Source organism: Panicum hallii, chromosome 4 (genome assembly GCF_002211085.1).
Source record: "Panicum hallii strain FIL2 chromosome 4, PHallii_v3.1, whole genome shotgun sequence".
NCBI classification, from domain to species: Eukaryota; Viridiplantae; Streptophyta; class Magnoliopsida; order Poales; family Poaceae; genus Panicum; species Panicum hallii.
The window spans coordinates 7,366,043-7,380,683 of NC_038045.1; the positions used below are offsets into that span (position 1 = coordinate 7,366,043).

The 14,641-nt window shown below is 43.9% G+C and overlaps 2 protein-coding genes across 2 annotated transcripts; both read right to left on the minus strand.

Moving 5' to 3' along the window:
• Positions 1-4,458: 4,458 nt before the first annotated feature.
• Positions 4,459-7,150, minus strand: LOC112889964 (putative receptor protein kinase ZmPK1). Its single transcript, XM_025956773.1, has one exon. The coding sequence runs from the start codon at positions 7,071-7,073 to the stop codon at positions 4,638-4,640; it is 2,436 nt and encodes an 811-aa protein (XP_025812558.1). The 5' UTR covers positions 7,074-7,150; the 3' UTR covers positions 4,459-4,637.
• A 3,103-nt stretch (positions 7,151-10,253) lies between these two features.
• On the minus strand, positions 10,254-13,077 carry LOC112888568 (putative receptor protein kinase ZmPK1). Its single transcript, XM_025954802.1, has one exon. It carries the CDS (start codon positions 12,852-12,854, stop codon positions 10,284-10,286), a length of 2,571 nt encoding a protein of 856 aa, XP_025810587.1. The 5' UTR covers positions 12,855-13,077; the 3' UTR covers positions 10,254-10,283.
• Between the last annotated feature and the right edge of the window lie 1,564 nt (positions 13,078-14,641).

The following is a 14,641-nucleotide window of genomic DNA, read 5'->3' on the forward strand; positions in this document are numbered from 1 at the left end:
TTTTGCAAAATATAATCGGATAAGAGGTAACTTTAAGTGAAGGGTGGTTTTGTAAACATGTTTTTCTTACTTTATCCCCTGTAAAAAATATATAATAATAAAAAATAATATAAAAATATGTATATATATCCAAAAGTTTCATTTGAAATGCATATGTTGAAAAGTGTAAAAAGGTGAATTGTAAAAGTAACTTTCAAAGTTACTAAGGGCTAAAGTGTAAAAAGGTGCAAGTTATCATGACATGTCTATCCACTCATCATGACATGTCATAAATGCTTGCATTTAGGTCCTAAATATTATGAAATTTACACCCTTTAGGACAAAAACCTTATAATCATAATTTTAGTCCAAGGTTTTAAATTAACACTTCATTCTTTGAGTTTTTGAATTTAAACTCTAAAACAAAGTTGTAGGATTTGAAAAGTTGCACAACTTTTATTTTAAATACTTTTTCATTTGAACTCTAGAATAGTGGAAAAACTTGGTTTACAATGAGGTCCCTGTATTTTCTGTAATTGCAGAAAAGTCTCTAGATGCATCCCACTTTGCTTCCTCTTCTGTTTCTTTTTCCGCGAGCTCTGTTGTGCCGTGCCTTATCCTCCTCCTCCTCCTCCTCCTCCTCCTATATAAGCCCGCACACTCCCTTGCTCTTTTGCCCTCGTCCTCCTCTTCCTTTCCTGCCTTCTTCTACTTCTTCGAACAGAGCCACCCGCTGCCATGGCTGCTATCGCCCCTGTTCGCCGTGGTCAACCATCATCAGCCCCTCCCCGCTCTCCTCGACCCCCTGCCGAGTTTCTCCACTTCCTACCGGTGCTCCCGACCCCAACCCAGCGCAAACCCCTCACTAGACCGTCCCACTGACGTTCGCCGTTGATCTTCCTCCGTCGCCGCTTCGGCCTCCCCATCGACCCGACCGTCCAGCAGCTCCCACCCCTCGCCGATCACTCCAGCAGGACCACATCATCTCGAGGAAACTCCTGGACCACTTCACCGAGCCGCTTCGACCCCTAGCATGCCGGAACATCGCCGCCGTGACCAAGCCCGACCGCGGCCGGCCCTCCTCCGGCCACCCCGGCTTCAACCGAGCCCATCCAAAGATACGACTACTTCCGCAAACGGTACCTACAAGATCTCCCAAGGGTCTGCAAAGAATGTTTCTGAAGACCAAGTGAACATCACCAAGGGATTCTCTGAAGCCCCGAACCAAAGTTCAGAAGATAACAATACTAACATCCCTGACTCCAGCTCCACCGGTAAAGGCAAGCCCCGGACATAAACCCGCTATTTTATTTACACTGCAATCTACATTTATATATATACTTGTGCATTAAGTTCTTAGGAGTTGAATTGAAACCCTAGTTGCATATTCCTAGGAACCGATGTACTGAATATTAGAACCTGAGTTCGACTAGTGCTATACTAATAAGACTGGTAGAAGTCGAGTGTTTTCCTCACACTCGCGCGATATAGGAATTGGTTGTTCCGATCCTGCAATCACTATAAGGATGACGGACGGGGTTATGTGTAGTTTCATGGAAAGAAATGATACCCCGTCTGTGTTGATGAATTTGGTTAAGGTCGCAGTACGTGGTAGTGGTAGTTAAGCGTTTGAAAGTACTAGCCACATGCCGCGAAATATGGTAAGCGGTAAGCCTAATAACCAATCGGCCCGGCAAGTGGACATACCTCCCACCACTCGTAATTTGGTTTTTCTCACGCACCGACATGCGGGAGTACGTTCCGCGCAGCGGACAGGAGTACGGTCATATAGTCGCGCTACAGACGTATGTCCTGTACAATTGGTGTGCGTACGGTCCTACCGTCGCTTGTGGTGGCCCTGTTCCACGACCCGGAATGAAAGGCAAACGGTTGCTTCGAAACAACCTATCGGTGTTCCAAGCGTGTTAGGTTTACCTTGCAAGGGTTGAAATTCGATTCAGAATCGTCCGTTTCTCGTGGAGATTGAGATTGCTTAATTCTTCTGCCACATAGAGTAACAAGAGCAATCTTATGATGAGTAATACCGAGGTATGCTATAAAAAGGCTCTACCTTACTTGAATAGTTATAGGTGCTTACCTAGAATGGATAATCAACTAGAACCTAAAAGCTAAAAGTTGAAATTAAGGATCTACTCTTTATTGCTTTTCAGCTGAAACTAAACCCCGAACCATTATAAGCCTTCTCTAGTTACATGGCTAAGTATACCATGAAACGGGTAAGCCTTGCTGAGTATTAGTATACTCAGCCTTGCTAGTTATATGTTTTTCAGGTAATGTCTTTGAAGACCCTACTCTTCCCCTGTCTTGGCCCTGTGCTCTTCCAGATGGTTGGTCCGTGGAATGGGCTCCGTCCCCGGCCAACACTGATGATACCGAGTGATGTCGTGCCCGGGCTTAGCATGACATCCGTCTTGACGACGTATTGTAAATCGTCACGTTTGTTTTCCGCTGCCAAGAACCTTAACTTTAATGGTTTGTAACAATTTTACTAAATGTGGAACTTAGTAATACTTTTGGAAACTCTTGTAATGTAATTTTCTGTGATGTAAAATATGATGATGACTGTATCTCTAAACTCACCTTCGTGTGAGGTAACCTTATTCGATCCCGAAAGTTAGGTGGTTTCATCGGGACTCTACCCGACAGGCCAAGGGGTTACACCGTTTGAAGTACGTTGGAGCCCTTGAGAAAGGACTTGCGTATTTGAGCCGGTGTAATTCAGGTTGGTTCTGCCACAAGTTAATTGAATGGGGAGCAGACGAGCAGTCGCACATGAAGACGCTCCCAAAAATCTAATTGCCCGCTATCCCGTGCAGGGTTTTGGAGTGCTGCTCTCACCAGAACTGTGTCGTAGTACTAGCGATGGGGATGCTAACAGCAGAAAAATAGAGAGAGAAAGAAAGAGGTCTCCTTAATAGAAGTACCGTAGAGTGTTGAGTTAGATCTCAATGAAAGGAGGTTATCTCCTTATATCGATGATCAAAGAGAAGAAGGAGATGACGCTGGAGATAATAATGATCATCAAATTACACCATTTGCCGGTCATTTAATTCTCTATTTGAATCACCAATTATAACCTAGCTATTACTCTTTTTAATTACTCACAAGATATTAATCACCTTTTAACTCTCCAATATTAACTCGTGGATCTTTTAATTCTTAATTTATCATTTAAATAAATAGATCTAGCCTAAATATTCCAACAGAGAGGAGATGGGGCTGAGTCCGGCGGGCTCGTCAAGGCCCGGTGGCCGGCACGAGAGAAGCAGAGGCCGCGCGATGTGGAGTGCGAGGTGGCGGCCGTAGCAATGGATGGCGACACCGATGGGAGGAGGAGGAGCGGAGGCTGCAGGCTTTGGCCGCTGCGCCGCTCTCGCGGAAGCTCGAGAAACCAAGCCCGAGATCAACGGCCGGAGCATACGCTGCTTGAGATCCGACAGCCGAGAAAAAAAAAAGGCGTGGTGGCCCAATAGAATCTCTCGGTTTGGACCCAGGATTCGTGCGCAGAGAAGATTGATTCCTCGTTTCCAAACTGAATGCCACAATTATGCATGAAGTAAAATGCACCACCGGTCTTCGAACTTGGCTCGAGGTGTCATCCCTATTCTCAGACTTTCAAAATGTATATTTAGATTCTTAAATTTGATAATCGTATTACGTGAAGTCCAAATCACTATTTTTAAGTTATAGAATGAAAGTGTTCAACTTATATGGAGCTTATATGTGGGTCCAAATTTTATATTTGAAATTTTCAACTCAACTCTTATATTTTAAAAAAAATTAAAATTTTGTTTCAAAACTTTATGCAGAATATTTTCTTTGCCAATATTTCCTCCAAAATTTATCCTTTTATTTTGTATCTTTTACAAATTTGATCTTATAAGTTTCTTATTTTATATTTTTTCTATACATATCTTTTGTATTTAAATATATTTGTACAAGTAAATTTTATGAATTATTTTTATGCTTATATAATTTTTTATTTGAACAAATTATATAACTTTCAATTTGGCTTAAACAACTGTGATTTGGCTCTCGCGTGATACAATTAGTAAGTTTAAGGATAATGTAAATTTTAAAAATTTGAGGACCAAGATGACATCCCGAACCATATTCGAGAGCTGACGGTGTATTTCAGTCTTGTGCACGCTCGTAACCATTCATGGGCTCGCGTTGCCCATCCGCCTCCGCAGCCATGCTCTGCACTGCAGTGTCGATCAGCTAGCCAACTCGACTCCCGGGCACCATGTTATCTGATCCTCGAAACTTCCAGTCTAGCCGACGTTCAATTGCAATGTTAACTCGCTCACCATTGTTGGACGCAACGGTATCATTCTTTTAACTACTTTTCAGTTTTAGTTTGTATGAATTGATTAACCTGTTCCAACTTCCAGCTAGTACTGTATATAGAGTATGGGCTGTAGATGTTTGCCTAAACTCTTCCTGTGAACCATAATGTGGCACTTACCTTCACTCGGATTAAACAAATCATCATATGGTTGTATTTGAGCGACAGTACAATGCAACATAGTAGCATGGATAGTGCATATTGATACAACTAGCATTTTCTACCAATCCACTATTTGCATGGCCCTTAGTACAAAGAACCATATATAGATATGGATGCAGGCTTTTACTTAAGCAGCTCCTCCCATTACAGTTGCGCTACTGACTTCATCAACTGAAACCAGCACCTGCACCACATTTTCCATGGTAGGTCTTCTGCTTCTATCTTCCTCCAGGCATGAAACCGCCAGCTTTATCATTGTTCTTGCTTGCAAGTAGTTGAATTCGCCTCTCAGTCTGGCGTCAATAAACCCGGGGACCCATGATTGGTCGGTGCCATCCAACTGCAGATTCTCTTTGAGCGTCCTGACTGTCCTTCCAAGGACCATCTCCACCTCCTCATCCTCATTCTTCTCCATGTCTGAGATACGGGCTCCCTTCAGTAGTTCCAGCAGCACCACACCAAAGCTGTAAACATCAACCTTTGCGGTTATCGGGAGACTGGAAACCCATTCAGGGGCTAAGTAACCTCTAGTTCCTTGGATCCGAGAAACATTTAGATTTGATCCCCCTCTGCTCAAGAGCTTCGCGAGCCCAAAGTCAGCAATCTTTGCCTCAAAGTTGTTATCCAGCAGTATGTTTTCAGGCTTGACATCGCAGTGGATGACCCACTCTAAGCACTCGTGATGAAGATATGCCAGTCCTCTTGCCACCCCTAAGGCGATACCAAATCTTTGCTTCCATTCAAGTAGGACTTCTGAGCCTCCAACACCAAACAAGATTTTGTCCAGTGAGCCATTCTCCACATATTCTGAAATCAACATCCTGTGAGGACCATCAGAACAGAATCCCCAAACTCTCACCAGGTTCATATGGTAGATCCTGCCAATCACACTTAGTTCATGCTGGAATTCTTCCCCACCTTGGTTTATATCTCCCAACTTCTTCACAGCTATTGCCCTGGTGTCTTTCAGGATTCCTCTGTACACAATGCCTGATGCACCCCTCCCAAGCTCATCCTTAAACTTTCCAGTAGCTGCCACTAGTTCTCTGTAGGTGTATCTTCGGAAATGGTTGGTTATCATTTCGTAGCCAGCCTCAGCTGGCCATGCTCCTCTCAAGTGCTGGCCCTCCCTTCTCAAAACAAACCATCCTAGTAAGATAAGTATTAGCTCTGCTAGAAACATGGCTGATAAAAACCCATAGAAGTACAGATATTTCGATATGTTCTGACTGGTTTTATGGATACTAGAGAAGTTGGCGATGATATATTTGTTTGCTTCACTGCAGTTAGGCCCATACTTGGGACCAAAAAACTGTGACCGAGGAATTGAGGATTCAGGTACTTCCAAGTCCTTTGGAAGCTTAAGGTATATGCTGCCGGTACCATGCTGTAGACTTGCGCCACTTAGTAGAATAGCTTTAGGATAGCAGTCACCAATTCCTTGCCAGTATGCGAACCCATTACAGTTGCAGTCACTCAAACATATGTTTTTGCAGAAGTTAAGGGAGACAAAACGGTGGACACTTAAATCAAGCCCTAAAAAGTTAGTGTTGGGTAGATGAACAAACTTCACCTTTTCCTTGTCACAAGTAGTATTGACCTTTGGTCTGCAACCTCTGCCCCAGTCACTTTGGTCGATGACTTCGAAACCAGGGGTACAGACACATCTTGGCACAGGTGTGTACACACATACTCCATTCCTGCCGCACAAACCATGTACATTGCAGAGCTGACGAAACGCCATCCATGTGACTGACCATGTTCCATCATCCTTCAGACTGTAAAGTCTGAGATTGCCATCGTAATCTAGTGTCAGTCTTCTTACCGTGTGACTACCCCAATCAGCAGCCCTGAAAGATGTGTTGTCACTTCCAAGGAACTGCCCCAAACCATCAAGAACACCGCTTGTGTTGCTCATGAATGGTATCCTTAGCTTTTGCCAGATACTCGCAGTTGGATCTGGCCAGTAGATGAAAGAGAGATCCTTCTGATCATTAAACAGTGAAATCAGGAACTGGTCATCAAAATGCAAGCTGTACTGGCCAGGGACAAGCAATCTGCTACTAGTGGACACGACCTTGATCGTAGCATTAATCCTCTGCCCGGGTAACAACGTATCAGTAGGAGAAGTAAAGCTTTGCCATAGAATGGTATCACCTTTGCCCTTCACGATGAGGTTCCCAGTGTCCAGGAGCTGAGCTTGCTCTGCATTAGAGGAGCTCACGTTGCTGGTCCACACAATCTGGCCATCGTAGTCCCTTAGAACCATGCTCCCGTCGGAGTTTAACCTGACCGTTGATCCCCAGCTGTACACAGGACGGAGAGGGTTTGCGCTCCAGACAAGAGTTCTTTCAGGCACTTTGGAGAACCAGATGGAGAAGGTGCGTGAGTTGGGAGAGGTGTTGTAGAAGCCACAGGTGAATGTGCCATCCGGCGAACGGAGCACATCGGAGCTGCGCTCTGCTGAGAGAGAGGAGCCTGAAGAGAGGATATCTAGAGCGTAGATTTGCAGAAGTAAATGAAGCAGATTGAGAAGAAACACAAATCTGGAGAGTGCAGCCATGGCTATTGCAGCATTTGAGTTGTCTTGAGGTGCCCTGGATGGAGGATGCTGTTATAGGACCCAGCTTGCAGTGCAGCGTCCAGCTTTAAGAAGCAATTGTGAGTTGTGACACTCGGCCAGCAGCATTCACATCAGTCACCATACAATGAACAGTGAATCATGCAGTCCAGTCTTTTTTTGGTCCATTCTTCAGCCTTACAAAATATAGTATCTTTTCTAAGTGAGAGGGACTGCACTACTGTGACTGGTTCTTATCATATCTCGATTTCTCAAATGAGCTAAGTGTTATTAGTAATTTGTTTCAGGTTATCTGGCGCGGTTTGACTTGGTGCGGTCTATAAGACATCCATTGATCATGACCAGAAAATTGACAGCATTAGGCTATGTTTGGATCCACCCCCAAATGGCAAAAGAGCAAATGGCAAAATTTTTGCTCCTGTCACATCAGATATTTGGACGCTAATTAGAAGTATTAAATATAGTTTAATTAAAAAACTAATTACATAGATGAGGACTAAATGACGAGATGAATCTATTAAGCCTAATTAATCCATAATTAGCAAAATTACGGTAGCATTTGCACTTTTGCACTTTGGGGTGTTTGGATCCAAAAGTGCAAAAAAATGCAAAAGAGCAAAAGTTTTGCACTTTCTCTTTCTCTTTCCCATTCATCCAAACATGGCCTTAGCAGTCATGAAATAGTTGACCAACCAGTTATGCAGATTTAACGATAAAACATATGCTTCATAATTTCTTTCATCCAAACTATGGTGGCCTGCTTTTGATACTCACATCATGGTTTGTGGATGTTTTCATCTAGTGTTGCTTCATAAATACATTGTGAAAACTGGAATTCTGATCAACAATTTCTATAAAAATATATCATGTCATATGTAAAAACTTGTACATATTTTCAGTATATAGTATTAAAAAATTGGTAGGCGGCTCTCCTACTGTTTCACTGGAAACAATTTCTATAAAATATGACATTTTAAATAAAGTTAATTACATATTTTCAAAGCACTTTTCATGGTGAATTGGATAATATACACCTTACATTTGTCAACCTTTGTGACTTTTAAAATACCAAAATCAAAGTTAAAGAAGTTTACAATATATAACCACCCAAAATTCTTATAGTAATTACACTATCTTCCTCCACCAGCTATTTATAATCTAGAGCAAAGTACACCGGCGGTCCTCAAACTTATCACGTTGTGCCATCCCGGTCTCCGAACTCGTAAAATGCATATTAGGCTCCCTAAACTTAGCTTCGGTTGTCATTCCGATCCTCAAACTCACAAATTATTGCATATTTGACTCACTAAATTTATCATCGAGTGTCATCCCGGTCCCCAAACTTATAAATTACACATTTAAATTCCTAAACTAACAACATGTACACCTTCTTTCTTCCCATAGGCATGGCTCTCGCCGTTGTTTGCAACACAATCTTCGAGCTCCTTCCCTATAATGTCTCCCTCCCGTTGTAAGCATTGGCGAGAGTTTGGTCCCACCTCATCATCTAACTACAAGTATTGCTAATTGCTTTGATGTTGCCAGTAAACAACAGTGGCGATGGGCACCTCACACTAGGTTGACATGGCCAACATGGTGATAGTCTGACAAATAATCTGTATGAAGGAAGAATTATGAATGTTTTTCATGGAAATATAATAAGCTCAATTTGTATTGTTAATTTTTAGATATTTATGCTTAAATTAAATCATGGATCCAGATGATATGCATTCGAACTCAAATTTAGAGGGTCAAATATACAATTTTTTATTTAGGGATCTGGATGGCATCCAAAACTAAATTTAGGGAATCAAATATGCAATTTGCGAGTTCGGGAACCTGAATGACACACGAAGCTAAATTTAGGGAGTCAAATCTGCATTTTACGAGTTCGGGTACCAGGATGATACGGCATGACAAGTTTAAGAACCACCGGTGTACTTTCCTCTATAATCTACAATCCAGATTTTCATAATATATAACTACTATCCAGATTTTTTTTTAGATAATCTGCATCTCATCCAAACACGACCTAAACATCCGGGCACGAGCGCTAGTATGTAGTTGCTCTGTTAGGATCATGCCATGACTGGCCATCCTTTTCAAAATGCATCGGCCTATGCCTATCCATCCCATCGAGGCTAGCAAGTTGCACGCATTATTGCGCGCCATGATAAGCTGCGCACAAGTTGCATTAACAGTGACCGTGCGATGGCAGGACACACACATGCCGGAGACTTCAGACTTGGGACGGATTCGTCTGTTCCAGTCGTCGAGTAGCATGAGGGCACCCCCTGGGAAGCCTTCTGCAGAACAGGCAGCAGGCTTGTAATCACCCGCCAACTACCTCGAGGCTACAGGCGCCATTGTTTCATGCCCTAGTCGTGCCCTGATAAGATTTTTTTTCTTTTTGAAAATGAGATAATTTTCTTGGAGCCGTATGGCCTAGCACTTTTGGTGGAATATTTATGATGAGAGTCTCAGACGCTCACTGATGCTGCGCGAAGACGCAGCGGCGCGGCCCATGACTGCAGCCCATCGTCATTGGAAAAGCCCAGAGAGAAAGCCCAGATTATTGGGCCCAAAGGCAAGTCTGCTCCGTTTTCGTGGCCCGCTCCACGCAGGCAGCCAGCGCCACCGCAGACTCGTGCTTACGTCGTCGAGCAGCCCGCCGCCGGCTCGCGCGCCGGCGGTGTCCATCGGGGGCGGGGCGGACGGACAGCCGGAGACGGGAGCCGCTGGCCACGGCCGCGGTCCAGTGCCCACTTCGACCACACAGCCACACAGGTATGGTTCTCAGCGGTTGATCAATAGCTGACCTTTTCCCCTTTGCATTTGCCGAGGGGCTGTTCATCTGTGATTTGCCTGAAACTTCCCCTCTGTCCCAAATGCGATCTATCGATTATTTGATTGTCTACCCCAACTTGAATGGGACAAAGGGGCACTGTTGTTGTTGTAATTTTAGATTGTTTGGGAATGTTAGATGCAATTCTGCACTCGGATTGAACAAATCTTCATAAGATTTTATTTCAATGACAATGGTTTTTTCTCCTGATTTAGAGTGCAAACTAGAACAGAACATAGCATGGATATTGTACAAATGTTACAGCTTTACAGTTAACATTTTCCCCCATCTATATGTTATTTGTATGAGTATGACCCTTAGTGCAAAGAACCATTTGGATGCAGGCTTTAAGCGGCTCCTGACGTATTTACATTTGCACTGCTCATATCATCTACTAAAACAAGCATCTGGGCCACATTTTCCATGGTTGGTCTTCTGTCCCTGTCTTCCTCCATGCATGAAACGGCCAGCCTCACCATTGTCCTTGCTTGCAAATTGTTGAATTGACCATTCAGCCTAGCGTCAACAAAGTCGGCGATCCAAGATTGCTCACTGCCATTGCCATCCAACTTCAACTTTTCTTTGACCATCCTTGATATCCTTCCAAGGACCATCTCCACTCCCTCATCCTCGTTATTTTCCATGTCCGAGGCACGGTCCCCCTTTAGTAGCTCCAGTAGCACCACGCCGAAGCTGTAGACGTCAACCTTTGCTGTAATTGGGAGACTAGAAACCCATTCAGGCGCTAAATAACCTCTAGTTCCTTGTATCTTTGAAACATTTATGTTGGATCCACCTCTGCTCAGGAGCTTTGCAAGGCCAAAATCGGCTATCTTTGGCACCAAGTTCTCATCCAGCAGTATATTTTCAGGCTTCACGTCACAGTGGATGACCCACTCTGAACATTCGTGGTGGAGATATGCCAATCCTCTAGCCACCCCTAGGGCAATATTAAATCTTTGCTTCCATCCAAGTAAGATTTCTGAACCCTCAGTACCAAATAAGACTTTATCCAATGAACCATTCTCAAAATATTCGGTAACCAATATCCTGTGTGGACCATCAGAACAGAATCCCCAAACTCTCACAAGATTCATATGGTAAATCCTGCTAATCACACTCAGTTCATGCTGGAATTCCTCTTCACCTTGGTTTATTTCTACCAACTTTTTCACAGCTACTGCCCTGTTGTCTTTCAAGACTCCTTTGTATACAATGCCTGATGCTCCCCTTCCAAGTTCATCCTTGAACTTTCTAGTCGCCGACGCCAACTCTCTGTAGGTATACCTGCGAAAATGATTAGTTATCATTTCATATCCTGCCTCAGCTGGCCATACTCCTCTCAGTTCCCTGCGCTCCCTCCTCAAGATAAACCATCCTAATACAACAAACATTAGCTCTGCCAGAAATATTGCTGATAAAAATCCGTAGAAGTACAAATACTTCGATTCACTCTGATCTCTCTGAAGCATATCCAGAAAATCAGCTATAAAGTATTTGTTTGCTGTACTACAGTCAGGACCATACTTAGGACCAAAAGGTTGTGACCGCGGAATTGAGGCCTCCAACACTTCTACTCCCTTAGGAATCTTGATGTACATGGTACCAGTACTACCAAGGTTAAGCAGAGTTACACCACCAAGAAGAACAGATTTTGGATAGCAATCTCCAGTTCCTTCCCAGTATGCAAAGCCCTTACAATTGCAGTCATGCAAGCATTTGTTCGTGCAAAAGTCAAGAGAAACAAAACGATGGACAGTCATATCATGCCCAAAGAAATCAGTGTGTGGTAGCTTAGCAAATTTCACCTTCTGTGCGTCACAGCTGATGTTGGTCTTAGGTCTGCATCCTTTGCTCCGGTCACTTGGGTCCATGGCTACAAAACCAGGGGCACAAGCGCAAGCAGGCACAGGCGTATACACGCATATTCCATTTTCACCGCACAAACCACGTACTTTGCAGAGCTGAGGAAATGCCATCCATGTGACCGACCATGTTCCTTGTGCCTTATTCAGACTGTATAATCTGAGGTTGCCGTCATAATCCAGTGTCAGCCGCCTCTTGATCCCTGGACCCCAATCAGCAGCTGTGAAGGTTGCATTGTCACTTCCAAGGAAATGTCCCCAGGTATCTAGAACCCCAGATGTGGTGCTATTGAACGGCACTCTAAGCTTTTCCCAGATAGTCCTACTTGGATTTGGCCAGTAGATAAAAGAGATGCCCTTCTCATCATCAAACAGAGAAAGTAGGTACTGATCGTCGAAATGGAAGCTGTAGTGGCCAGGAACAAGTAACCTGTTAGTAGAGACCAGCTTTGTGGGAGCAGTAATTCTCTGAGTTGGTAGCAAGGTATCAGTAGGAGAATCGAAGCTTTGCCACAGGATGGCACCACCTTTGCCCTTCACAATGAGGTTCCCATTGCCCAAGAGCTGAGCTTGAACATGTCCAGCGTCCGAAGCGCTCACATTGTTGCTCCACACAATCTGGCCATTGTAGTCTTTCAGAACCATGCTCCCGTCGACATCTAACTTCACTTTGGATCCCCAGGTGTACACAGGGCGGAGAGGGTTCGCGCTCCAGACAATGGTCCTTTTGGATGATCTGGAGAACCAGATGGCGAAGGTGGAGGCACTGGGGGAGATGCTGTAGAAGCCGCAGGTGAAAGTGCCATCTGCCGAGTGGAGCATGTCGGAGCTGTGCTCAACGGAGAGGGAGGAGGCTGCCGAGAGGAAATCACGGGCTGAGACGCTCGAGAGCAAGTGAATCAAAGTGAGGAGGAGAATACAAGCTGAGCATGCATCCATGGTATATGCTGGAGCCACGATCAAGTGTGGGGAAGCCGATGGATGGACGCGAGGAGAAGCAGATGCAGCGTTGGGGTTGTCTTTGAAGCGGTGGAAAACGCGCACCAAGCACATTGCAATGCATCATTGGCCATGGGCTCCTTCCTAGGAAGGAAGGTCATTTTGTGCTTTAAAGAAGACATCAGGTTTGAACCTAGTGGTACGTAGGCTATTAGACAAGTGCCCTCACATGGGTGCTTCGGAAAAGAAAACATTTAAAATTGAGAAAATTCCTTCGGTACCGTTGAAACTAATACTTATCCTTTCGCTGCCATTAAAAATTACATGGCCCCTTCAATGCCATCAACTTTAAGTTTCAATCCCTTCTCTGCTACTGACGTTAATTTTTCATACTAACGGCGTTAAAAAGTGAACCGTATTTCCAAGTTTACCCCTGCGTGGTGTCTTATCTAAAAGGGGAACCAGCACGAAGAGAAGGGAGAAAGAAGAAGCAGACAAGGGTATAATTGTCTTTTTCAATCACATTTTAGGGACATCAGTTAAAAATGGCACATAAGGGATGGGAAATTAAAATCAATGGCGTTGAAGGGAACTCGTAATTTTTAATGGCATAGAAGGGATGAATATAAATTTTAATGGCATAGAAGGAATTTTCTCTCTTAAGATTCGTGGTGGTATGATATCTTCATCTGGCCCTGCAAACTTTTGTGCAATGGAGTATATGATTGCAACCCCTTGTGCTTCATAAAGCAGATGAATTTGGTGGAAAAGGGAGCTAGTCAGTTCAGTTGTCAGTTGTGCTGTGAGCTTGTGCTGAGTACAAAATTTACCTACGTCAACATCTTTAACTTGGAAGCATTCGATTCTTCGACATGCTGTCAGCAGGTCAATACGCCACGCCTTCCTAGAAAAAGTTTGGTGTGCGACCATTGCCCGCCTAATCCCTGCCTGGTGCCCACCACGACACGACAAGGTCTCGTGACAGAAAAAGAGCTCCATTCAGTGTCTGAACTTTCCAGGCGGTTTCGTCTAGGCCTAGGCATAAAAACCGAAAACCGAATGCCGAAACCGAAATAACCGAAATCGAAACCGAAAACACCGAAACCGATCTAACCAAAAGCTATTTCGGTTGTCATTCCTCAGAAACCGAAATAAATTTCGGTATTCGGTTTTTATTCGGTTTAAACCGAATAAACCGACAAGCCCAGTATGTTACAGGCTTACAGCCCAGCGGGCAGCGGCGGCCCAGCCCATTACCAACAAACCCTATCCCTAGGCTAATCCCGTTACGGTCTCAGGCCCAGCCCATTACCATTAAACTATGTTTGTAATATTTTAAAACTGTTTGTGATGCCTTGTGATTTGTGATCAGTGTTGTCAACTTGTCATTGAGTTGAAATTTGTTGTTTGAACTTGGAAGCATCGGATTTGATTTGTTTGAACTTTGAACCATGTTTTTATTGAACTAATTGATATGTAGTTATGTACTGTTATATATTGATATATCTATTATATGCTGTTCGGTTTTTTCGGTAAAACCGAAATACCGAACCGAATAAACCGAAAACCGAATGCTCGGTTTATAGTTTCCCATATACAATTTCGGTTTCTGTTTTTCATTAACCGAATTTCTGAAAAAACCGAAATACCGAACCGAATTAATTCGGTTAACCGAATGCCCAGGCCTAGTTTCGTCTCAAGAAAACATCGTGCAGGTGGCCCTGCCCCAACAGGCTGGTGAGGAATTGTTTGCACCTCGTTTAGCCAAAAAAAGGGGGGGTGGTTGGAGAGAGGTGGAAATTGATTTGGAGCTTCTGCTAAGACGGGGTTCATCCGGGAGCTTGAGAATTGCAAGTGCACAAACATCAACAGGTAAAACCACCTTATCAACCTGAGCACCA